The sequence below is a fragment of the Bombina bombina genome, chromosome 6, assembly GCF_027579735.1.
Source record: "Bombina bombina isolate aBomBom1 chromosome 6, aBomBom1.pri, whole genome shotgun sequence".
Taxonomy (NCBI): domain Eukaryota; kingdom Metazoa; phylum Chordata; class Amphibia; order Anura; family Bombinatoridae; genus Bombina; species Bombina bombina.
Window position 1 is genome coordinate 906,324,362 of NC_069504.1, and position 25,873 is coordinate 906,350,234.

The window sequence follows — 25,873 nt, forward strand, 5'->3', positions numbered from 1 at the left end:
TTTAAGTATATTTTGCGATGCATGATTAAATTGGTGATACATATATAATGTGCATATAGAATGATGTTCTCTGAATAATTTTTGTCAATTACTTTATATTTCATGAGCCTATATTTGTCATAAAGTAAATTACTGTGAAAGTTTTAGGTACTATTTTTTTTTTTTTATCAATGAAGAGTATCAGGCAATTATAGTATCATTATTATAATATAAAATTATTATAATATTGACCATTCTGTTTTTTAGCAATACTTTGAGAATATCAAGCAGTTCTAATAATGTTAAAGCCACGTCTGTTCTAATACGATATCTCACTGACTGTTATCGGAGTAACAAATAATTCTATCAATAACAGGTAGCAAACAAAGGCGGAACCCTAGTAACGGTCTTGTTTCCTGGGAATGTTTGAGTGCTTGTGCTGCGTGTGCGTTGCTTGAAAGTGTCCGGGTTTCACTTATTCGTGTTCTGAAAGGGAATTGTGGTATCCTGTAGGTATAAAACTTGATTAGTGTATTTGCTGCTGCCATGTGCAATATAACTGGTCAGTGCTTAGGTTACTGTAAAATAGGTTTCACCAATACTTCAGATATTCGATAAGGGTCACTCAAGTCGTACTGAGTGGGTTACATAGGATAATCTAAGAACGGGGGATATTCGTTCCATTGGAGGGTTATTAGAATACTTAGTAGATCTAGAGAATTTCCAGACTGACAGCGTGAATCAGTATGAGCTATTGTTATGTACAAGTCTACCTCAATGTGAGGGCTGTATGGCAGGCGTTTACTGTGTCACTGTAGTTATCGTGTAATTCACTCTGGGACTGGGTACCATATAATTTATGAGGAGGTTGGTGTGTAAAAAGTCAGTGTATGTGAGTATATACTTGTGTGAATGTTACTGTTTTATATGATAATATATCAGTGGCTGTTGCTGTGATATATGTATCTGAGTGTTGGTGCTGACGCTGTTATCACTTCACACGGGTCTGTGTCATTGTTGATGTGACAGTACCAGTACTATTGAGTTAGTGTCACACAGTGTGCAGGTCTCACTTTTTCTGTACCTAAATTGTTTGGGGAGTCTTACTATATATGTAGTTACACCTCTGTTTGTTTAGCTTCCAATGTAAGAGCCAAATATGATAAACTGAGTTAGATGTTAATAAATTAATACGCAACATTACTTTACAGAAGCATTTCTCCTCAGGTGAGACACCTAGGATTGACAATCAAACTGATGAAATTACACCACACGAAAATGTATTCTCTAATTGTGCTTTATCTTTTGATGAATTATGTGACATTACCTCTATGGAGGATCTGTCACATGAGATTAATGACAACCCCACTGATCTGACTGAAATAGCTAGTGTTAAGGGATTTAAAAATGTTTCATCCTTTTACCCCATACACAGCAGAGGTGTTACCTTGAAAACCTTTTAAAAAGGAGTCGAACAGGATCTTCGTAATCTATTTTATAGAACTGATAGAACTCCAGGTAACATCACTTTTAAATAGAGACAAGCTATACGAGAATTAAACTCAGATATTGTGATAAGGGGGGCAGACAAGGGGGGCTCTGTTGTTGTTCTAAATAAACAACAATACTTAGATGAGGCTTATCGACAAGTGATTCCAATAACTATGAAAAGCTATCTATGGACCTAAATACAAAAGAGAGTTGTCACATCTACAAGAATACATTATGCAGGTAGCATATTTTCTGCTCACACATAACTATTTTTCGTTTGAGGGGGGGGTTCTATCTCCAGAGATGTGGGACCGCTATGGGAGCAAAGTTTGCTCCTTCCTATGACAACCTGTTTCTAGGTTGGTGGGAGTGGTCTCACATCTATGGAGATGTGAACCTTTCAAAGACAACATTTCTTTTTATCGTCGTTTTATTGACGACCTCTTGCTGATTTGGCAGGGGTCTGATATGCTGGTAGCACCATTTTTGCAGTATCTCAATAATAACGATTGTGGACTTGTGTTCACTTCACTTTTGAGATGAACAAGTTTAAATTTAATTTTTTTGATTTTACATTAATTGGGTGTAGCAATGGAAGAGTTTTTACTGAGGTTTATAGAAAACCGATTGCAGGTAATACTCTTTTTTTCATGCAAGAAGTTGCCATCCTCAACATTTTTCCTTTATGCTGTTGCTAAGGGACAATTCATCAGATTAAAACGCAATTGTACGTCTGATGAAACTTTTGTGAAAGAGTCCCTTAATCTTAGAAATCGTTTGCAACAAAGAGGCTATCCCCCACATGTAATTTCTAGAGCAGAGAGAGAAACAAAAATACTCAATAGGAAATATCTTTTATCAGATAGAACTAAACATACTGAAAAGCATGAGGGAGTCACCTTTGTTACTACATACAGTGAACATTATCCATCCATTTGCAACATAATAAACATTTTCAAATGTTAGCTGTTGACGATGGTTTAATTGGATGCGTCAGTAAAGGTGTGAGATGCTCATACAGGAAAACTAAAACTTTAGGTAATTTACTTTCACCCTCACAATTACCGGATTCCAACAGAGTAATGGGATCTTGGTTATCCCATAAGGGTATGTTTAGATGCGGCAGCAACAGATGTCATCCCTGTGATTCAGCTTTGATATCTGGCATATTTAGGTCTGAAACCACTGGCACACAATATCATATTAAATCATGCCTTAACTGCATTTCCACTTTTGTTATTTATCTATTATCTTGCACCCAGTGTAAACTTCAATACGTAGGGTTAAGGACGCGAGATGTCAATTCTCACATTCGTGAACACCTTTCTACCATTAGTGTTGGCAGATCAAAGACAGCTTTAGTTCAACGCTTTGTTCAGGTCCATGAGAAATCGGATCATACTCTGAGATGGCAAGCAATTGAGAGGGTATTTCCCCCAAAACGAGGGGGTGACAGAACTAAACTTTTACAAAAAAGAGAGATGTTCTGGATATTTACTCTCCAAACCAGAGCTCCATTGGGCTTTAACTCAGAGTATGATCTGATCTATTATTAGGAGTAATTTCAACTTTCTTTGTATTTTCCTGGCAATATAACATGTTTATATTTTATATCATAACCTATATAGCTTTGATACATCATATACCAATGAGAGTTTTTTCTCCTAAATGCTCTTTTGCAATATAATTGTGTGGTATATTTTCACCCACTTATTTATGCACCATTGTGTATCAATACATTCTTTCGTATTTACGTACACGTATATAAATATGTCTGTGTCTTGGAATGTATTCCTATTGCATCTTAAGTGCATTTATTTGAAATAGCATATTTATGAATAATTGTATGCATTTATGTTTATCCTCCACAATATTAGGTTTTATGCTGATATTAACCTTTTTTCTTTTTTACATGGGCATATACAATGTATTACTTTATTGCAAGTATTGTGTGGGTTAAAAAAAATGGTTAACCACGGGACACTCCCCCTGTTTGTTCTTAACCTATTAAACGTCAGGGTGTTCCCTTTTTAATGGCTGTAGATTTTCTGTAACCTTTAGCTATGATTAAGGCTTGATGAGCCGAAACATGTTAGCTTTCCTTTTTGGGATTGTGGTCCTAACTTGCTTTTGTGGAGATGGCCTTCCATTTTCATTTTTAATTTTGTATTTAATAAATAGAACTTTTATTAGAATAAGTCTTTGTCATACTCTTCATTTTGAACTGAGTTAGATTACATTTTTTTTTTTTTTTTTGACAATTAACTGGTATTTACTTATTGGTGAACTATGGCTCAAGTAGAAAGTGAATACGGCTCTGCCTTAAAAAGGGCAATTAATGAGAAGTGCATGTGAATGAACAATAAGATATCTAATATTTTAAATGACTAAATCAGTGTTTTTATCTCTATTGTGGATTATGCTGTGGATAACTGTTTTTTGTTTCACATTTCAGCATTCCTTCCTTTAGTATTCCACTGGCCACTACGTAACCATGCCTACGATAGTAGTGATGGATGTTTCACTTTCCATGACAAGACCTGTCCCAGTTGAAGGGTCAGAAGAATTCCAGCGGAAACACCTGGCATCTCATGGCCTCACAATGCTGTTTGAACATATGGCCACTAACTATAAACTAGAGTTCACTGCTCTGGTTGCATTCTCCTCTCTTTGGGAATTAATGGTCCCTTTCACAAGAGATTACAATACACTACAGGTGACTAACCATATTGGGATATATAATAGAAGGGAGGATGTAAACAGTTAAAGGGGCATTGCAGTCAACACATTTCTTTGTTTCATCTAAAAAATGGTATTTTGTTTTTCCTTATCTGGTTATACTTGCAGAGGTGTGTCCCTTTCCACCAGTAAATGAGAGTCACTTGTCCATATCAGCCAGTGAGGATTAGTAGGAAGTACAAAACCAATGCTGCAGTATAAGTTTTAATTTAAATTCCCAAAAAATATTTCTGACATTTGTAAATGCAGCTTATTCATATGCATTTAAGTGTTATGAATTGTGTTATCTCTCTCAATTAAAATAATATTCTGTGTTTTAATAGAATGCTTTATAGTGGATTTTATTTTAAATTTAACTAGGATTAGTTTTGAGAAAAAAATATTTCTTAAGATAGCTTCTATTTAAGATATATTCTAAAGGTTATTCGGCCTGAAATAAGGATTTGTTTTTAATTCTATAGCAACAGGCTGTATAGTCATGGCTGTAATGTGTATTTATTTTCACAATGTCATGCTCCCCCAGAGGTTTTTGTAAGATTATTTAGGTCAGTTTTTCTATCTATTGGTTTTATAGTTCTCAAAACTGAATTTGTGTCTGCAGAAATAACATTCCCCTTCTTCAACTTAAAGGGACATAACCCCAAAAGTTTTATTTCATGATTCAGTTAGAGAATACAATTTTCTGATTTACTTCTTTTATCAAATTTGCTTCATTTGGTATCCTTGGCTGAAAGAGAACAATATTCTACTGGGAGCTAGCTGAAGGAGTTTCAAAGTTGTTAAAATTGCATGTCCTATCTGAATCACGAAAGTTTAATTTTGACTTTATAGTTCCTTTAATGCCATTGCTCCCCTGAAAATTTCTGTACACATAATCAACCCCTTACTACGTTTCAAGAAATAGAAGTTTGTTTGAAGTGGAATAGCTCTGCACAAGGACTTTAGTCTGAGGAGGAAGGGGCAAGAGAAAAAATGTTATTGTTTTAGTTAAATAAAACTATTTAAAATTGTTATTATTAAGGTAATCATTATTTTTCTCCTTCCACTAAAGTACAGCTGAAAAGTTAATCATATATGAATGATTAACCTATTAAACTGGAGATAGTTCACCTCCGAATAATTTCATTTATTGATTGATGGATCTATCTCTTTCTAATTATATAACCAAATCAGTATTGTCTGATATAACTGGAAAAATAATCTAAAAAGTTGTTATTGATTTAAATCAAGTCCACCCTATTCGTGCCAGCTAATTTTGTTATTAAGGAAATGAAAATAGAGATAATAGTTGGAGAATCAGCTTAGAAGCAATTCTTATTTGTGTACTAATAGTTTGGACATTATTTGACAGTCTACCAATTGTTTTAGCTTTCTGGCTTATCTCTTATTTATTTTTGGGCCCATCATCCTGTCTTGTAGTCAGTATGGTATAAGATCACATACAAGGTTTTTGGTTAATGACAGATATTATCTCTCTTTTAGGAAGCATTAAGCAATATGGATGACTATGACAAGACTTGCCTGGAAGCAGCTCTTCAAGGAGTTTCTAGTGTGGTGCAACAGGAGTGGGGGGCATCTATTCCATGTCAGGTATTTAATTGCAAATAAATTACCAAGACCATCTTCTCACATATCTTATTGGTATTGTTGATAACAGCTATGTCATGAAAACCACGTTATTTTAGGATGTCAGTGGTTAATTTTTCTTTCCTTTTTGTGTACTGTATTTCTGTGTCAGCTATTTACAACTCCTTATCAGAACTATCTAAAAAGTCAAACTTTGGGAAGAATGATTTTATTACCTTTTATATGATGAAGTCTTCTCACTCTGCTCGAGACACAAATCTGAGGTTAAGCAGAGGTAACAATCTAGGATATCTTTATGTCATGGATTTTCCTCATTTCTTTCTGTCCCTTTAATTTTACCTGTGCTCACACCTAGCAAGGTTATTTAAAGCCTGGACACGCCTCCCTCCTTGCTTCAGTATTGTTTCCAGTTAAGCAGACAGCTTCACAGACCTGCTACAGGGATTTACCTCTCTCTGTTCAAGTCTACCTTTCCTAAGGAGTTAAAGCCTTTCTTAATACGGAGCCTACCTGAGCTACTAAAAGGGACTTATATCCTAAGTCTGAATTGTTCCTAATTCGCATTGCCGAACACCGCTGCTGCATTACCCTCCTTGGTTAAAATTATCTCTTGCAGATCGAGTGACCCTCATACCGCAACTGCGGTCTCATCCGTTATCAGCTTGTGAACTATTGTGACTTTGTACAGAAGCCTTTCACATTTACTCAAAAACCACTCACCGGATACCTCCTTTCATTCCTCTTCACACGCCTCAGGAGTAGTGTGATAAACAACGGAGTGATCCGCCTGTCAGTATTCCTGCAGCAGAGCGCACAGCCGGACTCCACCCATCTGCCTGTCAGGTCTCACAAACAGCGCAACTCTCAGCGTGAATCCGCCTCAACAGGCTAACAGCGTTCAGCAGCTGTACACACCTAAGACTCTTCCTGTGTACTCAGTGACTCACAGAAAGGGAGTATCGCACCCACGGAGTGATTGGTTTTACAACTACTGCTCAACCTGTAATACTATGTGTGACAAAACCAATCTCGCCACTGTACATTGGAGGGCCTGTTATGGAACATTCTTTGGGCTGGAGGTACATGGGCTTAAGGATACCCAGAGACTGCATGGAAATATGGAATTTTATATGCTGGACACCCCATGTACTTTCATACCTCTGTCTTATGTCTATGTCACCCTGTATCCATAAATACAGGATGGGTACAGGGTGTGAGTGCCCCTTGTGGGAGCAATTGTGACTCTATAAGCAAAGTGGGCATAAAAGACTTTATAGCTAATAAGAACTGTTCCTATATTCTGTAATAAGATGTATTCTATGTATGTTTAAGATCTGATTGTGTCTCAGGAGTCTGTCTGGGTAAACTGATTGTGTCCTTGTGTGATTATGTTAACTAGACTGCCCAACATCAGATTGTCTGAGTAAACGTTCTTCCCTAGTTAATTAACTTAATATGTTAATCTGTTTTACCTGTGAATAGACAATTGTTTGATGCATTGTTCATATGTTTGCTTTACTGTTAAACCAATGCCCTTTGTAACCTGAAGCGAGGGTGTATAAATCTGTGTGCTGCCTTCAAATAAAGCAGACATTCTGTTTTAAACCTGAAACTGGCTGGGTTGTGAATTGCTGATTCCCTATGCAGGACATTGTTCATCTGGTATTAACCCTTGGTACACAGTGGGTACTGTAACATTGGTGGCAGCGACGGAATGAACCTTATCGCCCAGAAGAGCAACTACACAAGCCAGTAACCTCAGGAAGAGGGGGATTATTACAATACTGACTAAGATGGAAAAGAGAAAAGTAAATTTTGCAGCTTTTAAAAACTTCCTGGAAACAGAAGGAGAGATTGATGGGTACCTTGCGGATTTTGAGAGGCAATGTGCACTACACAAGGTACCCGCAGAGGACTGGGTCACGATATTATCTGGAAAATTATCCGGCCGGGCCAGAGAGGCTTTTCGGGCCATTCCAGATGAGGAAGTCAGGGATTATAATACTGTAAAAGAGGCTCTGCTCTCCAGGTATGCGGTTACACCGGAGGCATACCGGAGGCGGTTCAGAGACACTGTTAAATTAGCTGGAGATTCCTACCTTGAGTGGGCATGTAAGGTGCACCGCACAGCAGCTCACTGGATAGCGGGGTGCCAAGCCATATCTGGGGAAGAGGTGCTGCAGCTATTCCTGTTGGAACATTGCTTCGACAAGTTACCCGCAGGAGTTCGAGAGTGGGTTCGGGACCGTAAACCCTCCACCCTGCAGGAAGCGGCTCGCTTGGCAGATGAGTATACGGATGCCCGCAAACTGGACACTGCTACCACTAAGCCCCCTGCTAGAGTGGAGTACAGACCCCCAGTCACCCCAGCAGCTGCCAGTTACCAAACCCCGGCGCACCGCTATACCACACGGCCTCCGGCCACGAACTACCCTCAGAGAGCCCTGTTCAATTTGCGGTGCTACTCACAACCTATTCGGTGCTTTAGATGTAAGCAACTAGGGCACAAAAGACCAGAGTGTCCCCTAAACGCAGCGAACCAAGCGCAGTCCTGGAGAAGACCCGCCGGCGGAATCCCACGTAATCCTCAGCCTGCGGCCCGCTACGTAGAGGCGCAAGAATGCTGGAGCATCCTACATGAGGCAGACCTTGTGCAAGCTGCCCACCGGAATAACCGGCAACTGGTTAAAGTGAATGGGAAGAAGGTCAGTGGTCTACGGGATACTGGTGCTACCATGACCTTGCTTCAAAAGAACTTGGTGTCTGAGAAACAGTACACTGGAGACACTGTGGCTGTGAGGGTAGCAGGGGGCGATGTGTTCAGCCTACCTGTTGCCAGGGTACATTTGGATTGGGGAGTGGGCGCTAGACCTGTGAATGTGGGGGTCAAGAAGGACTTACCTGCTGATGTTCTTCTTGGAAATGACTTGGCCCCCCTTGTTTCTGCCTACGCTCCTATGGGTCCCGCTGATGTTAACTCTGTGACTACCCGTGCCCAGATCCATGCAGCAGAGACTGACCCACCTGCTGCTAAGCCCCAGGACGATGAGCTCAGTAAATCTCTATCCGCTATTGATATGTGGAGGTCCCGTTACAATGCGCTGATGAAGGAGAAGAGGAGCGCAGAGGAAAAAGCACGTTTAGAACGTGAATCTCTGCTAGACAAGCTGCACCGACAGACTGCAGAAAACACCAGCTTGAGAGTGGAACATGAAACATTAAAGACAAACTTAGTGACACTGGAGGAGAAGCTGACGCTGGCTCATAGTGAGGTGCAGCAACTCAAGGGCACCCTATGTCAGTATGAAGGGATTGTGGATACCTATAAAGAGCAGGTACAGAAAACTCGTAAAGAAGCTGATGGGATTTTGAAGGACTGTTTGGCCCTGGTCTGGGCACTGAGGAATTTGAACCCTTGTTTGTATGGACAGGAATTCTCTCTCATAACGGGAATACAGATGGATTGTCCCAGCAAACTGACATGCCTACCAGGCGCTCTGGTGGTATATGCCACAGTATATACCCTGGACAGCCGAGCATGACAAACCAGAGGGAGAGGAGTTTGATGGTCCTGTCCCCCAGCAACACGGCTGTTTAGCCAAAGGGGAGACGATTGGTCTCCCCCTCCAGCAGCACAGCTATGTATCCGAAGGGGAGACAGTCGGTCTTCCCCTCCAGCAACCAGGCTCCCACCAGGCTACTTCCATGGTAGTGCTGGCACCCGGGCAGAGTACAGCTGGTCTCTGCCCACCTCGCAACCCACCAATTCAGCGTACCAGTCCCCCACACAGCTGTGGTGAGGCACCTGGACATGGACAAGTTTTCCCCGTACTCAGGTGTAGTAACCATTTATTGTGGGTGGGCTGTACTACTAATTGTGTTTTATGGGTGGGTTGCTGGACTAACCAGGGCACTGACCGGCAGGAGGTCAGATACCCTGTTAGTCTGTTTGGAAAAGGGGAGAGATGTGACAAAACCAATCTCGCCACTGTACATTGGAGGGCCTGTTATGGAACATTCTTTGGGCTGGAGGTACATGGGCTTAAGGATACCCAGAGACTGCATGGAAATATGGAATTTTATATGCTGGACACCCCATGTACTTTCATACCTCTGTCTTATGTCTATGTCACCCTGTATCCATAAATACAGGATGGGTACAGGGTGTGAGTGCCCCTTGTGGGAGCAATTGTGACTCTATAAGCAAAGTGGGCATAAAAGACTTTATAGCTAATAAGAACTGTTCCTATATTCTGTAATAAGATGTATTCTATGTATGTTTAAGATCTGATTGTGTCTCAGGAGTCTGTCTGGGTAAACTGATTGTGTCCTTGTGTGATTATGTTAACTAGACTGCCCAACATCAGATTGTCTGAGTAAACGTTCTTCCCTAGTTAATTAACTTAATATGTTAATCTGTTTTACCTGTGAATAGACAATTGTTTGATGCATTGTTCATATGTTTGCTTTACTGTTAAACCAATGCCCTTTGTAACCTGAAGCGAGGGTGTATAAATCTGTGTGCTGCCTTCAAATAAAGCAGACATTCTGTTTTAAACCTGAAACTGGCTGGGTTGTGAATTGCTGATTCCCTATGCAGGACATTGTTCATCTGGTATTAACCCTTGGTACACAGTGGGTACCGTAACACTATGTTATCACACCAACTGCCTATCCTAACATAGTACTATTTCCAATACTCCTGTGTATGATTGTCCTCAGCTCCTGAGTGGATTACCATTCCATCCTTATCAGGGATTCATTCATATACACCCTGCATCATCCTGACTCAGAAATACTGATCAGGAATTCCATTCAAATAGTAACTTTTACCTGCCAAACAGATAGATACATTGTAACCTCCTCACTGTATCTTGAAGTAAGGCATACATTCCTATTATTTCCGCAGTTGTGATCCACACATACAACCTGCTGATTACACTTAAGACATCTATTCACTTTTAATGGTACTGTATAACCAAATATGACAAACGTGTCATGTTTGGTATCAAAATATTTCTCATGATGTCACAATGGGATTACTTATAAGGGTGGTTGTATTCTATATACATAACTACAATTATAATTTATCATATAACTTCGGCCAGGGCTTGCAATGTGGTTTTATGGCGTGTCCTAAAAATTGGGTGGCTACCCTCCTTGCACACTCTGGGGGGGACTTGTCGGACACTAATTGTGGTTTCAGCAAAATAATATTGTTATTCTACAAAAGAGGCTGTGTAAAAAAGCATAAGGGACCATCTTTTCCTTGCCAAGCTACCTTGCGACAAATATCTAAACTAGTACATTACTAGGTTCTGTTATATTTTCTTTTTTTTTTGTTTTAAAAAAGCTTTTGTGTGCATCTGTTTTTTTATTTAAATGCACTGTGACCCTTTTTTGTTCATAATAAATTATCCTTTATTAAAGGGACATAATACTCATATGCTAAATCACTTGAAACTAATGCAGCATAACTGTAAAAAGCTGACAGGAAAATATCACATGAGCATCTCTATGTAAAAAAGGAAGATATTTTACCTCACAATTTCCTCAGCTCTGCAGAGTAAGTTCTGTGTAAAAAGTTATACTCAGCTGCAGCCCAGCTGCAGGTAAAAAAAAAAATAGAAATGAACAGCAGCCATTCAGCATCAACAGTGCTGAGATCATGAATTCTTTTACTGTGATCTCATGAGATTTCACTTAACTCTCGTGAGATTTCATTGTAAACTCTCTTACACTGAATAGGGAAATAAGATGAGTGTGCACGAAAGCTCGCTCCTTCCGCTGTCCCAAGACCGACATACTGATTTTTTGCTTAGAAGTCCTTTACAATGGGATGTGGCTACTGAGAAACTTTTGAGGTAAAATATCTTTCTTTTTTACATAGAGATGTTCAGGTGATATTTTCTAGTCAGCTTTTTACAGCTATGCTGCATCACTTTCAAGTGTTTCAACATTTGGGTATTATGGCCCTTTAAGTTTTTGCCTTTGTCTAATATTTGAACCACTCTACTGAAGAGACTAGTAATAACGGTATTCTGTTTTTACATTGACTTTTCCCAAATGATGTTTTGAGATCTTTAATCTTTGTCTGTTTTTTCCTTAGGATTTGTGATATAATAATCTTAAATTGGTGGCATTGATAGTTTAGTGTGGGTGGCATTGGCAAAGGGCAGTTTGGGCATTTTTCTGGAATTGGTTAACCCTTTTTGTGACAAACTGGTGACTGATGCAGGGTTGTACATCCCAGGCTATAACACAATTCTCTATGCATTCTTTGTAGACGAAGCCCTAGAATTATTACTGTATAAATTTGTCAGACAACATTATAGTGCATCCTGGAGGAGTACTGCTCTGAACTAGACAAAGAGCTGGATAAAGATATATGTCAGTGAAAAGGTGCCTGCTGTATAGAAATATATTCACTGATACAGATTAATATTATAACTGTGGGGTAGTATGAATGTATATAAAGTATCAGACTTGACCAAATAGCATTTAGATTTCAAAAGCCTTATTAAATGGGTTATGATATCTCTAGAGAATAGTCCAAAAATCATTATGCATTATTATAATGTATTTCATTTTTGTTTATATCCCTCTGGGTGTAGGCGCATGTCTAAAAGGGCAGTTACATGAAAACTTGTGCATACATCATAAATATAAAGATTTGTCTGAAATAAATAATATATTTTATGATTCACTAATGTTTTGTGCTGCAGCATCAGTTATAAGAACAATGAGTATTATTATTCTCTTTTGTGTTATTTATTTATAAAAGACAATATTATTGTTTATTTTAATATCAGTTTAAATAATATAGTTCTTGTGGGTTTGTGTGTCCTATTAACCTGATTTCTCCACATGTTTGTAATTTATAGCTATAGTAGATTTGCTTAATCAGATTTGAGTTAACTGCGTGAAGAAGCCTGTCTGTTTTTAAAATGCACATAACTTTTTTTTAATTTAATTTGTAAAAAAAAATAAAGTTTTCAACTACCAAAATCCACTACATTCCAATAGTGATTTATTCTTCAGTGTGAGTCTGAATGAGCCCCTTCATAATCAAGTATTAAAAAAATAAAGCTGCCATTCCATTACTTATGGAATTGCCCAAAATGTAGTACAAAGTGATCTGAGACATTTTTTTTAAAATTTAAAATGTATTAATACTTCTGCTTCGTACAATGTAAATAAAATATGCATAATTAACCGTTCTTAATTTATGCTGGACAATATGATATTCTTTAAGAAATAATCCGAGATGTATTGATAACCACAAGAAAGTCCACTGTGCAGATAATCAAAAACCGATCAATCATGAATGTCCATCATCGCATTCCAATAAGTCATATAATACCTAATGTAGTTCGCATACGCATTATTAAATGTTTACATCTCTATGGATAAGTAAAAGAAAAAACAGAAAAAAAGAAAAAAAAGGATACGTGCATGACATAGAAAATGTGAATATAAATAAGAATCAATTTCAATTAAAGTGAATGTAAATTTTGATGCTAAAGTGCCCGGTTTTTAAAACTTTGATTAAAAACAGGGGCACTTTAATTCATCAAAATTTACATTTCTCTCCTGTTGTGACAAAAAAAAACTTACCTTTTAAACTTCACAGCAGCTCCAGCTTCCTCCAGTCTCACAAGCCATTTCTGATGTCAGAAATGATTGATAGGTCATCCTCCAATAACAGCTTCCCCCCCGGGGGATTCAGTGTCTGATTCACTGCTGTGATTGGAGGAAGCCGGATGCCTCATTTTAGACCCAGGAAGAGGTTTTGAAACGGGTGGAGGAAGCTGGAGCTGCTGTGAAGATTAAAAGGTAAGTTTTTTTTCACAACAGGAGTGAAATGAAAATTTTGATGAATTAAAGTGCCCCAGTTTTTAATCGAAGTTTTAAAAACCGGGCACTTTAGCATCAAAATTTACATTCACTTTAAGTTTAAGTCATATTTGTATAGTAGCAAAAGTATTTCCATAACCTTTTCTTGAGCAGTCAGTGCTCTGTATTGTATCTTAATCTCCTGATCTGAACCATTTTTAACAGTTATTAGGGCCCCCAGGAAGTGATAAATTATCTCACTAAGGAAAATTTTCCTGTCAAGACGTGGTTTTCCACGCCAACACTAGCAGGGGCAGCCCTCATGGAAGTCTTTAAAAACAGGTCTGATGTCTCCCATACAAATAATGAGAGCTCTCTGCTAGAGTTCACAATGGAGAGTAAAGTACAGAGGTGAAAATCACGTTTTTTAAAACATGAACATTCCGCTTAATACAAATCATATTACTCTGTTTTCATTGCACTGTAACTTACATTCGCTGTAAGTTTCGTTTGGTTAGGTTTTCCTTTCAGAATAATTAGCGTTTTGAGTATTTTGGTGAAAACTCGCCACCTTTTAATTTATGAGAACCTAATTTTTACACAACCAGTGTACTTACTTACGATTTACGCTGTGCATAGTTAATACGATTTATTCCTGTATAATTTACCTACAAATTTTACGTTTTTGATCAAATACAATTTTTGTTACAAATTTTGATTCTCCATAACAATACATTTTTTTGTGTGAATACCGGTAGTTCAATTATTAGTTTTGTAAGATTTTAAAATAACTAATTTTATTGTGCACTTTTATAATGTATGCATCTCCTTCCCATACGAAAATGCAGTATACGCCCCTTAGCGAGACACCCTGTTATCAGGGTTAAACGTTTTTATATCATTCCACCAGGGAAGTAGAAGGGCTGGCGAGCATTCTTATAGAATCTCACCAGCCAGGGATCTTTTTAGAATCAGGGACCATGAGAGGATAATCTTAGTCATCCTCATACAAGTGTAGGATGTTCTAGTAGCAGAGACTACATACTTCAATGTACAGTGATAAGGTATAGTTGTTTTTGTTTTTAGAGAGGTTAGGAGTTTTCCAGAGAGCTTTTATTTTGATTATAGATCCTCATTTCACTGAGTCATGATAGGTCAATGGTATGAGCTTTGAGTTCAGAGGAAATTAATGCAATGTTTTACAAAGGGGAAAAACAAATCTCTGCAGTTTTAATAGTGAAGGGAATATTATTATATACATGCAAAATACAGAGCTAGATTGTTTATATAATCATATTAGGATGCTTGTTTTACATGTCAATATATTCTGCAAAATATCTTCTGTATAAAACTGCACACTATTCTTGTTTCTTGCTCACTTTCTACTTCTTGATTAGGTTGTACTGGTTACAGATGGTTGCCTTGGTATTGGAAAAGGGTCTTTACACCACTCACTAGCAACTTTGAATCAGCGAAGTGAAAATAATCGCTTTCCTCTGCCCTTTCCTTTTCCCTCCAAGTTGTACATAATGTGCATGGCAAATCTGGAAGAGGTGAGAAGCTTCTGTCAGAGTTATAGTCCTAACAAAATAAATAATGTGTAATGGTACCCAAACAATTGTAGTATAAACCTATCATGGTACTCTATATAGACCAAGCTCCTTTGTAATGCGCAGTATTGGAGACAACATGCAACAAAACCCAAACCTTATAAAGGCAAAATATTTATTGTAAATGATTAGGTAAACATAATGCTAACAGAAGAGCTATAATAAGATATACAGTCACTGCATATCTATCTACAAACCCATACTGAAACCATAAAACAAGGTTGTCAAGCATAAGTGTAAATCAACAATTATTATTCGACAAACAACAAGCATGAAATAATGTAAAATCATATTTGTAAATAAAATAAGCATGCATAAACCTTTCCTTCTTATAGATTGTAATTGGGGATAAGGAAATATTTTGTAATAAGATAATATGAATTGAATTAATAAAATGTACCTAACACACTGTCAATTTTGTGTGACGTTGCTAACCATTATGTTTATTTGTTAGTTTATCCTTCTGAAAAGTTAACGCATTTGCATCTTTCTCCCTCATCCCCAGCTGCAGAGTTCAGATTCATTGGACTGTCTTGAACGGTTAATTGACTTGAACAATGGAGAGGGCCAGATCTTTACTATTGATGGGCCTTTGTGTCTGAAGAATGTTCAGTCTATGTTCGGGTCAGTATATAACTGCATAACAGAGTGATGGTTTCTCAAACTAATACGAAGATTTTGTTTAGTGGTAAACCTGACAGTCTGATGGTTAATAACAAAAATGTTCCTGAGTTATATTTATACTTTGCTTTTTTATTCCCAGGTTCTACATTTTACTAGTAAAATTAAATCAAAGTTTCTTCAACCATATATGTATAAAATCTTACTAAATGAGGTGTATACACTGAGTAGTAAAAAGTTGGAACAGTGTTAGCCAGGTGATTAGAAGACCGCATATTACTTTTCCCACCAAAAAATATTAATTCCAAAAGTGATATAACGGTGATATGTTTGAAAGCTAACTAAAAGGAAAACTGTTCCAAGGTCTAAGCATCCGGCAATATAAGTAGCAATACGCATTTAGTTTCTCAATGACTTTTCTCTTTTTTGACTTACTATTAAAGGGGTAGTCTAGTCAAAATTAAACTTTCATGATTCAGATAGAGCATGGAATGATTAGCAACTTTCTAATTTACTCCTATCATCAATTTTTCTTCATTCTCCTGGTATCTTTATGTTTATGTAAGCTTAGGAGCCGGACCATTTTTGGTTCAGGACCTGGGTAGTGCTTGCTGATTGGTGGCTACATTTAGACACCAATAAGCAAGCGCTACCCAGGTGCTAAACCAAAAATGTCCGGCTCTTAAGCTTACATTCTTGCTTTTTCAAAGAAAGATACCAAGAGTACAAAAAAGATAATAGGAGTAAATTAGAAAGTTGCTTAAAATTGCATTCTCTACCTGAATCCTGAAACTTGAATTATGACTAGACTATCCCTTTAATGGCTACTCTCTTAGCTTATTAAATCTTTTACTAGTGAAGCAAAGTAAATGATTGCTCTTCTTTACAACTAAAAATTCTAAAAATATAAATAGCATTTGAATGTTAAAAGTTTTAATCCTAATTTGTCTATTTGTGATTATTTTGATTTCAAATTTTTTATGCTAATTGGACACCTTATAATTAATCACTCTTATATTTTATATATTTATTTTACATTTATTTGTTACCTGCTTGCCTTGTAGAAAGCTGATCGATGTTGGATACACTCCGTTTCATGCAATTCTTAAGTGTGGGAACCTTTCATCAGATGTCCAGGTTTTTCCAAGGCCAGAATCTTTTATTATAGATGAGGAGATAGATCCTATCCCCAAAAATATTAACACAGGTAATTGTGATGAATCACTATCCCGACAAGTGCACAAGCTCTAGTTTCTATATCTTATGCCTGTTAAGATATATATTTTTTTCTTTTCTATCCTAGACCTGGAAGTTGTGGGATTTATTGATATTGCAGATATTTCTAGCCCCCCTGTTTTATCACGTCACTTGGTCTTGCCCATTGCTCTAAACAAAGGTAATTAAAGTTGAGATCAAATTGATAGAATTGCAAGTGAATTCTAAAATGTCATGTTATTTTTTATAATCATTTATTTGCAAAATGCCAGTATGCTCCACAGCGCTGAACAATATTTTACAACTGTAAAACTGTTCTCACCTTTGAGTAACAAGACCTACTTTCATGTCATACCCACTTTTTTGTCTGAATTTATTGCACTTTTACCAGAAATTTGGAGGCTAGTCAAAGTGTATACACCAAGTTAAAGAATTGTCTAATTCATACATCTTTAAAAAGGATATGAAACAGTCTGTTTCATTGTCATAACAGAAAGCAGCAACTTATACTTAATATAAATCATTGCAACATATAGTGTTCATCATTTAAAATGGATTTTACCTCTTATTTTTTAAACCTCATTTGTGCAGTGTCCATTATTTCCTATCAGAGCCCTACAAGGAGGCTGGGGTCTCTGTGTGTAGGTATCTATTGCTTGATTTTATAAAACTTCTAGCGTAACATGAGCTGGTTTAGAATTAAGTGAATACTAGATAAAAAAAAAAGATTTGCCCATGCTCAAAACAGAGCGAATGCAATCTAAGTTGCCAACATGTCTGCTCCCTTCTCTAGCTGCCGGCAGTGGCTACACTGAAAATTTCTAAGTGTTTATATTGCCAGAAAGCACATAAGTTGTTAGCTGTTTTTTTTATTTACACAATCTATTTAAATTTATGTTTAATTGACATATTTGTTTTCACTAAAGGACCACTGTTAAATATCTCTTAAGTTAATGATTAAAACTATTTAATAATAAACCAGAGATATCTATTTCTCAAGGCATGTGTGGATTGCTGTCCTGTCTCTCAGCATGCCTCTACATAGCAACAGGTAAAACACTTTCTACCTGTTTTGTTTTGTACAGAGGGGGATGATATTGGAACTGGTCTCACAGATGACATTGAGGATGAAAATTCAGCAAATCAGATTGCAGGAAAAATTCCAAACTTCTGCGTTCTTCTCCATGGCAGCCTGAAGGTGGAGGGAATGATTGCGTTAGTCCAGTTGGGGTGAGAATATTTGGCTTCATGTATTTTACAACGTGAACAGCAAGGGAATGCAATGCTGAATGTCTTAGAATGAAATGAGAACATTGTTTCAACCAATGATCCTGATTCTTGATCCATTGCAATAATATATGTCTAATTTTACATTATACACATTTTAATGGCAATCAAACAATTTAAACTTCTTTCTCTTTGCCTTTGTCCACCTCTATAGCTCAGACTGGCATGGTATGCTCTACTCTCAAGCAGATAGCAAGAAGAAGTCCAACTTGATGATGTCTCTGTTTGAACCTGGGCCTGAGCCCTTACCCTGGTTGGGAAAGACATTGCAGTTGGGGCCAATATCAGGTAAATGAGCCTGCAAGCTTATTGGATGTACCATACTTTACTTGTGAAGGTCTGTTTGTTTGTTTTTTGTGAATCTTAAACAAGCTTTAGTAAAATAACATTTATGTAAAACTAGACAAAAAAATATGTCAATTCTAAAAAATCTGCTGTTATCTGTAGTATAAACTATACACCAGGTATCCTTTTAGAAGACCAGCTTACATATGAATGGTAAAATATAGGAAAAATGTAAATTTAAAATGTGTTTAATTTAGTGTAAATTATATTGTTTATATTTTTTCTTAAAAGATGCCAAGGAGAATCCATATGGGGAAGAAGATAACAAAAGTCCATTTCCCCTACAACCTAAAGCAAAAAGAAGCTATGCTCAGAATGTGACCGTGTGGATCAAACCCAGCGGACTACAGGTACCTATTTTACAGATTACTGCAGAATATTTCAAGTATGTTGCTTCCTCTTGTTGAGCAGTTTATTCACAGTATTACCTAAGCTGTAGTATTCAGTATTAATCAGCTACCATAATACACTATGGACTAGATTACAAGTGGAGCCCAAAAATGTTAGTGCTATATTAGTGCACTAATATCGCTTGAGTTAAATCAGCAGCACCTTTATTTTCACACTTATATTACAAGTATAAATTATTTTATTTTTTTATAGCCCGAGCGAAAGTCTAAAGTGAGATAACATGTATATCGGCATGAGTGTGCTAAATCACTTGCATAATAGAATTCTATGGGGTGGGGGTGCTGAAACTCATGCCGGCTATCACGCAAGCTCTAATCCAATGGTGCGCTAAACCTCAGCTCAAGTAACTTAGTTATATACTATGGTTTTGAATTGAAGTTGTTAAAACACTGCACATATGTATACACACACATGCATACACACATACGTATACACATCTGAGCCTTTCCCAGTCCAGCACCTTGTCATTAAAACATTATTATTTTTCAATTAATATGCATAAATATAACTGAAATATTCTATTTTAAAATATTTTCATGTATTTTGTTATACATATTGTCAAGTGTTAACACTTTATGCCAGGTCTACCAGAGGCCAAAATAATGCAGCGCTATTTTGCCTTGTGCTCATGCACAGCACTTGTAATTTGAGCGCTAATAAAATTTACTTTGCTATCCTGTAAAAGTATAGAGCATGCTTAAAGTGAAAGTTTTTGAAACGCTAGGATTGACTATTGAAACAAAGTGGACTTTCATTCATGACGTATAACATACTTCATGCAGAAAGCTCCTTTTATTTGTTTCAAGGGATCGCCGTTCTCAGCTGCTAAATAAAGCCCACTGCAGATATTTTCACCTCTTAGCCAATAGCTGTGCGGGAAATCTGGCTTGGCGCCCATGGGAGACGGATTTCCCGCACGCTACTTTCAAGAGGTGAAAACGTCACTTCTTAGCAAAATAAATTTCTGCCGTGGCCTGCCTGAGCAGCTAAGAACGGTGATCACTTGAAACAAATAAAGGAGCTTACTGCATGAAATATGTTATACTTCATAAATGAAAGTCCCCTTTATTTGTTTCAATAGTCAATCCTAGGGTTTCAGAAATGCTAGGATTGACTTTCCCTTTAATAAATATTGGCCATGTTAAGATTCTCTGGTAAACTATTTTTTACCTTCCACTTGTAATATCAGATTATGCACTATTCATAGCATGGGTCCAAGTGCAAGAAAATGCACCCCAAGCTATCACTTGCGCTCCACTTGTAATGTAGTCCTATATTTCTATATGAAAACTACATTGTGTGTGTTGTAATGTTGATTACCCTTGTTCATAACTACATATAAAAGTAATCTTATCAATGCATTGTATTCTCCAAGGCAGAAACTTCTTGGAGACAGAACCATTAATGAATTCTACAACTTTCTCTTTGACTACAGTTTAAATAAGTGCAAAATAATAGCTTAAAGGGACATGCCACCCACATTTTTTCTTTTATGATTTAAAAAGAGAATGCAATTTTAAACATCTTTCTAATTTACTTATATTATCTAATTTGTTTTATTCTCTTGATATTCTTTGATGAAAAGCATATCTAGATATGCTCACTAGCTGCTGATTGGTTGCTGCACATAGAAGCCTCGTGTGATTGGCTCACCATGTGCATTGCTTTTTCTTCAACTAAGGATATTTCAAAAATGAAGCAAAATAAATAATGGAAGTAAATTGTAATGTTGTCTAAATTTCTATTCTCTATCTGAATCATGAAAGAAAGATTTTGGGTTTAGTGGCCCTTTAAGGATTAAAGCATATTGGGGCCAAAATTGTCATTTATTTGATTTTGCATATTAATTTATTCTGTTTGGCACAGTATTTAAAGCATATGAGTCAAAGCATTTAGACATCCCTGTTAACAAGTAGTTCAATTCTGATATTGTACATTAGAAGAGACACAGAAATTATTCTTGAAGGAACATACCATTTTGTAACATACACACTTGATTCTTATATCCCAGAGATGTTTAAACCTTTCAGAACTGAGCCATTTCACACTAAATATGCTAGAGCTGATTTTAATTGTTTGGTTCTGATTGCATTTATATTTAACCGTGTGTTGTTGTTTTCTTTCATGTAATTAGCAAGAGTCCATGAGCTAGTGACGTATGGGATATACATTCCTACCAGGAGGGGCAAAGTTTCCCAAACCTTAAATGCCTATAAATACACCCCTCACCACACCCACAATTCAGTTTTACAAACTTTGCCTCCTGTGGAGGTGGTGAAGTAAGTTTGTGCTAGATTCTTCGTTGATATGCGCTCCGCAGCAGGTTGGAGCCCGGTTTTCCTCTCAGCGTGCAGTGAATGTCAGAGGGATGTGAAGAGAGTATTGCCTATTTGAATTCAATGATCTCCTTCTACGGGGTCTATTTCATAGGTTCTCTGTTATCGGTCGTAGAGATTCATCTCTTACCTCCCTTTTCAGATCGACGATATACTCTTATATATACCATTACCTCTACTGATTCTCGTTTCAGTACTGGTTTGGCTTTCTACTACATGTAGATGAGTGTCCTGGGGTAAGTAAGTCTTATTTTCTGTGACACTCTAAGCTATGGTTGGGCACTTTTATATAAAGTTCTAAATATATGTGTTTAAACATTTATTTGCCTTGATTCAGGATGTTCAACGTTCCTTATTTTCAGACAGTCAGTTTCATATTTGGGATAATGCATATGAATAAATCAATTTTTTCTTACCTTAAAATTTGACTTTTTTTCCTGTGGGCTGTTAGGCTCGCGGGGGCTGAAAATGCTTCATTTTATTGCGTCATTCTTGGCGCGGACTTTCTTGGCGCAAAATTTTTCTTGTCATTTCCGGCGTCATACGTGTCGCCGGAAGTCGTGTCATTTTTTTGACGTTTTTGCGCCAAAAAATGTCGGCGTTACCGGACTTTTTGGCGCCAAAAGCATTTCGGCGCCAAATAATGTGGGCGGCTTTTTTGGCGCTAAAAAAATTTGAGCGTCATTGTTGTCTCCACAATATTTAAGTCTCATTTTTTATTGCTTCTGGTTGCTAGAAGCTTGTTCATTGGCATTTTTTTCCCCATTCCTGAAACTGTCATTTAAGGAATTTGATCAATTTTGCTTTATATGTTGTTTTTTTCTATTACATATTGCAAGATGTCTCAGATGGACTCTGAATCAGAAGCCACTTCTGGAAAAACGCTTAACTGAGTTTCAGTTCTACCAAAGCTAAGTTCATTTATTTTAAATGTTATAAATGTTTATCTTTAGCTATGGTTTGTAATAAGTTATTATGTTATACTTTTACATGCGGAATCCATTAGTATTTATGCTTTATATATTTTCTTTTCTTACAAGAAATATTTAAAAGACTTATAAGAAATATTTTTCAGATTCTATGTTAAAGGCTTTGTCTGACTTCGTGCCTTCTAATAAAATTTTTAGGTCTTTTTCACTTCTTTTTTAAATTATTGAAGTTTCAAATGACCAACAACATACTGATTTATCCTTCTCTGATGATGTTTTTTTCTCTTTCAGAAATTTTCTTCATCAGATATTGACACTAACAAATCTACTTTTTTATTATTTTTCTATTATTAAAGTACATTTGTTCTTTGTTGAAAAGGTGTTGATTATTTTGGATATTAAGGTAACTAGTTCTTTAAGACTAGCTGACATTATTTCTGCCTATTTATTTCTTCTGTGTTTTCAGAGGTTTTCTTTCCAATTTCCCATACTAGGGAATGGAATAGGCTGAGAATTTTCTTTTATTCCTTCTTCAAAGGTTTTAAACTATATTCTTTGCCAGCAGTTAACTCAATTTGGAGGGTTCTCCAATTTATTGGGGCGTTCTTTACTTCTACTAATTATGCTATTCTTTCTATAGCAAAATAGTATTTATTTTCCTTTAGATAGTTGTATCTTATTTATGGAAAATTATTTAGTTTCAGGTACTTTTTTTGGTCCTGTGATTTATTTGGATATTGCAATTGCTTCATTTTCTCTGTTTACTTTAAGATCAAGTATCAGATTATGATTTATTTTAGCATTGTTAAAGAGACAACATTTACTAGACTAGGTGCTGTTGCATTTGTCTTGTTGTTTTGCATTTATTGATTATGCAAGTCCACTGTATTGGCTGGTCCTTTAAACTGGACTATCATGCTAATAATTTCATTTGTGTCTTCATTTTATTGAATATTTTCGCAAATGAGGGTTAATCTATGTCTTTAGCTTTTTTAGCTAGAAGAATTTTGTGATTTTTTAAAAAAAATAAAAAAAATCCATATTTCTTTTGTTCTAAGATAATCAATTATTTGTTTTATAATTGGATTCAATTCTTAACTGTTACTCTGGGCTTCAAGGTTGAGTTCTAAGACTAAAACTTTAAGCTTATACTGGTTTGGTTGTTCTTATTAAGGAACGAATTCCTGAGTTCTTTCCCAAGTAACATGTCTATAATTGGAGTTCGAAATCAGCTCCCTAATTTTGCGATGTACGTGCCGTATTCCAGCTTGGCTGGTAAGGGGCAGGTTAAGGCTTCTTTGAAATTTATTTTGTCCAAATTTCTTTGATTTTATTCCAGTAAGGCTAACACTTTCTTTAACTGTGTTTCTGTCCTATATATTTTGGGTACTGTTGAAGCATGGCTAGGCACCCATGGGGTTCAAACGCTGCTCAGACCTGGAATCTTCTGGGGTATTTCTTCCAGTTCCTTTTGAGGAACCGGGTTTTGGAGTTTTATTCAAACTATTTTGCCTTTTTATGGTCATTGATAGCATTATTTGTTTTCATTAGATACAATAAATGCATATTTTCATTTTTCTGTTTTCATTCAGATTATTTTCTGACGATGCGGAATCACATATGATTCACTTACTCTTCAGGACATAGTTAGAGTTTCAAAAGCTCTTGATTCCTCACACAAGGGTCACCTTTTTTAGGTTTCCAGATAGTTTGTGTCGCTGTCCTTGTCTCTATTAGACAAGGGATAATGTTATTGGGTTCTGTCTATCGGTACCTCTAGTCTCTTTTATTTCCTTCAGTTGCTATATATGCAAAGAAGTTTTAGGTCTTATGGCCACAGCATTGGATTCAATTCCCTTTGCTCATTTTCACTAGAAAGAACCTTTCCAGTCTTTTATAAGTGTTGTTTCTTCAAGAACATAGTTGGAGGATCAATTTACCAAAAAGTTTGATTCCTCAGACAAGGGTAACCTTTTTAGGTTTCCTGATAGATTCAGTGTTCTTGATTCTGTCTCTGACGGACAAGAGGCGTCTGAAATTGTTTTCAGCTTATCGAAACCTTTGCTCGTTTTCACATGCGACCTCTTCAGCTCTGTATGCTGAATCAGTGGTGCAGGGATTATACAAAGATATCTCAATTAATATCTTTAAAACCGATTGTTCGACACTCTCTGACGTGGTGGACAGATCACCATCGTTTAGTTCAGGGGGCTTCTTTTGTTCTTCCAACCTGGACTGTGATTTCAACAGATGCAAGTCTGACAGGTTGGGGAGCTGTTTGGGGGTCTCTGACAGCACAAGGGGTTTGGGGATCTCAGGAGGTGAGATTACCAATCAATATTTTGGAACTCCGTGCAATTTTCAGAGCTCTTCAGTCATGGCCTCTTCTAAAGAGAGAATCGTTCATTTGTTTTTAGACAGACAATGTCACAACTGTGGCATATATCTATCATCAAGGAGGGACTCACAGTCCTCTGGCTATGAAAGAAGTATCTCGAATACTTGTTTGGGCGGAATCCAGCTCCTGTCTAATTTCTGCAGTTCATATCCCAGGTATAGACAATTGGGAAGCGGATTATCTCAGTCGCCAAACGTTACATCCGGGCAAATGGTCTCTTCACCCAGAGGTATTTCTTCAGATTGTTCAAATGTGGGGAATTTCAGAAATAGATCTGATGGCTTCTCATCTAAACAAGAAACTTCCCAGGTATCTGTTCAGATCCAGGGATCCTCAGGCAGAAGCAGTGGATGCATTGTCACTTCCTTGGAAGTATCATCCTGCCTATATCTTTCCGCCTCTAGTTCTTATTCCAAGAGTAATCTCCAAGATTCTGAAGGTATGCTCGTTTGTTCTGCTGGTGGCTCCAGCATGGCCTCACAGGTTTTTGGTATGCGGATCTTGTCCGGATGGCCTCTTACCAACCGTGCACTCTTCCGTTAAGACCAGACCTTCTGTCACAAGGTCCTTTTTTCCTTCAGGTTCTCAAATCCTTAAATTTGAAGGTATGGAGATTGAACGCTTGATTCTTAGTCAAAGAGGTTTCTCTGACTCTGTGATTAATATTATGTTACAGGCTCGTAAATCTGTATCTAGGAAGATATATTATCGAGTCTGGAAGACTTACATTTCTTGGTGTTTTTCTCATCTTTTTTCCTGGCATTCTTTTAGAATACCGAGAATTTTACAGTTTCTTCAGGATGGTTTGGATAAGGTTTGTCTGCAAGTTCCTTGAAAGGACAAATCTCTGCTCTTTCTGTTCTTTTTCACAGAAAGATTGCTAATTTTCCTGATATTCATTGTTTTGTACAAACTTTGGTTCGTATAAAACCTGTTATTCAGTCAATTTCTCCTCCTTGGAGTTTGAATTTGGTTCTGGGGGCTCTTCAAGCTCCTCCATTTGAACCTATGCATTCACTGGACATTAAATTACTTTCTTGGAAAGTTTTGTTTCTTTGGCCATCTCTTCTGCTAGAAGAGTTTCTGAAT

The 25,873-nt window shown here is 36.9% G+C and overlaps 1 protein-coding gene across 1 annotated transcript in view; it reads left to right on the top strand.

The window, feature by feature from the left end:
* Positions 1-427: 427 nt before the first annotated feature.
* INTS14 (integrator complex subunit 14) overlaps positions 428-25,873 on the top strand; it is a 32,880-nt gene continuing 7,434 nt past the window's right edge. The window contains exons 1-10 of the mRNA XM_053718536.1: positions 428-488; positions 3,926-4,186; positions 5,692-5,799; positions 15,030-15,185; positions 15,748-15,866; positions 16,928-17,070; positions 17,167-17,259; positions 18,164-18,308; positions 18,520-18,653; positions 18,942-19,060. Coding sequence (XP_053574511.1) covers positions 3,965-4,186; positions 5,692-5,799; positions 15,030-15,185; positions 15,748-15,866; positions 16,928-17,070; positions 17,167-17,259; positions 18,164-18,308; positions 18,520-18,653; positions 18,942-19,060 — 1,239 coding nt within the window. The 5' untranslated portion in view covers positions 428-488; positions 3,926-3,964. The remainder of the gene's footprint in view (positions 489-3,925; positions 4,187-5,691; positions 5,800-15,029; positions 15,186-15,747; positions 15,867-16,927; positions 17,071-17,166; positions 17,260-18,163; positions 18,309-18,519; positions 18,654-18,941; positions 19,061-25,873) is intronic.